General features: G+C 34.4%; 1 protein-coding gene across 1 annotated transcript in view; it reads right to left on the minus strand.

Annotated features, from left to right (window-relative positions):
- LOC119590623 (ras-related protein Rab-1A) overlaps nucleotides 1–491 on the minus strand; it is a 15,057-nt gene that overhangs the window by 8,671 nt on the left and 5,895 nt on the right. Inside the window, exons 4-5 of the mRNA XM_037939301.1 lie at nucleotides 253–396; nucleotides 14–145 (exon numbers count right to left, since the gene is read on the minus strand). Coding sequence (XP_037795229.1) covers nucleotides 14–145; nucleotides 253–396 — 276 coding nt within the window. The remainder of the gene's footprint in view (nucleotides 1–13; nucleotides 146–252; nucleotides 397–491) is intronic.

The following is a 491-nucleotide window of genomic DNA, read 5'->3' on the forward strand; positions in this document are numbered from 1 at the left end:
AATTCAATCTTACCTTTGCCGTCAGGTAATCCACAACTTTCTTGTGGGTGAGATCGCACTTGTTACCCACCAGAAGTTTGTTGACATTTTCACATGCATACCGGTCAATTTCCTGAAGCCACTGCTTTACATTGTTAAAGGATTCCTGTAGGGAATTTAAGAATCATTACTCTTTCTTTTTGTCATTCTTAAAGACTAAATCACAAACCTATGATTGCATCATTCCCTTTGAAATTTCTTGACTATTCTAACCTGATCAGTAGTGTCATATACAACAATGATGCCATGAGCTCCCCGGTAATATGATGATGTGATGGTTCGGAAACGTTCTTGTCCTGCAGTGTCCCAGATCTGGAGTTTGATTGTTTTGCCATCTAGTTCAATTGTTCGAATTTTCTGAAAAATAATAAAAATTATAAAAAAGTTCTTTACAACTACTTATCAAAGAAGTTTAAGTTGTGAAATTCCATAATTACAATAATTTTAATCAA

Source organism: Penaeus monodon, chromosome 27 (genome assembly GCF_015228065.2).
Source record: "Penaeus monodon isolate SGIC_2016 chromosome 27, NSTDA_Pmon_1, whole genome shotgun sequence".
NCBI lineage: Eukaryota > Metazoa > Arthropoda > Malacostraca > Decapoda > Penaeidae > Penaeus > Penaeus monodon.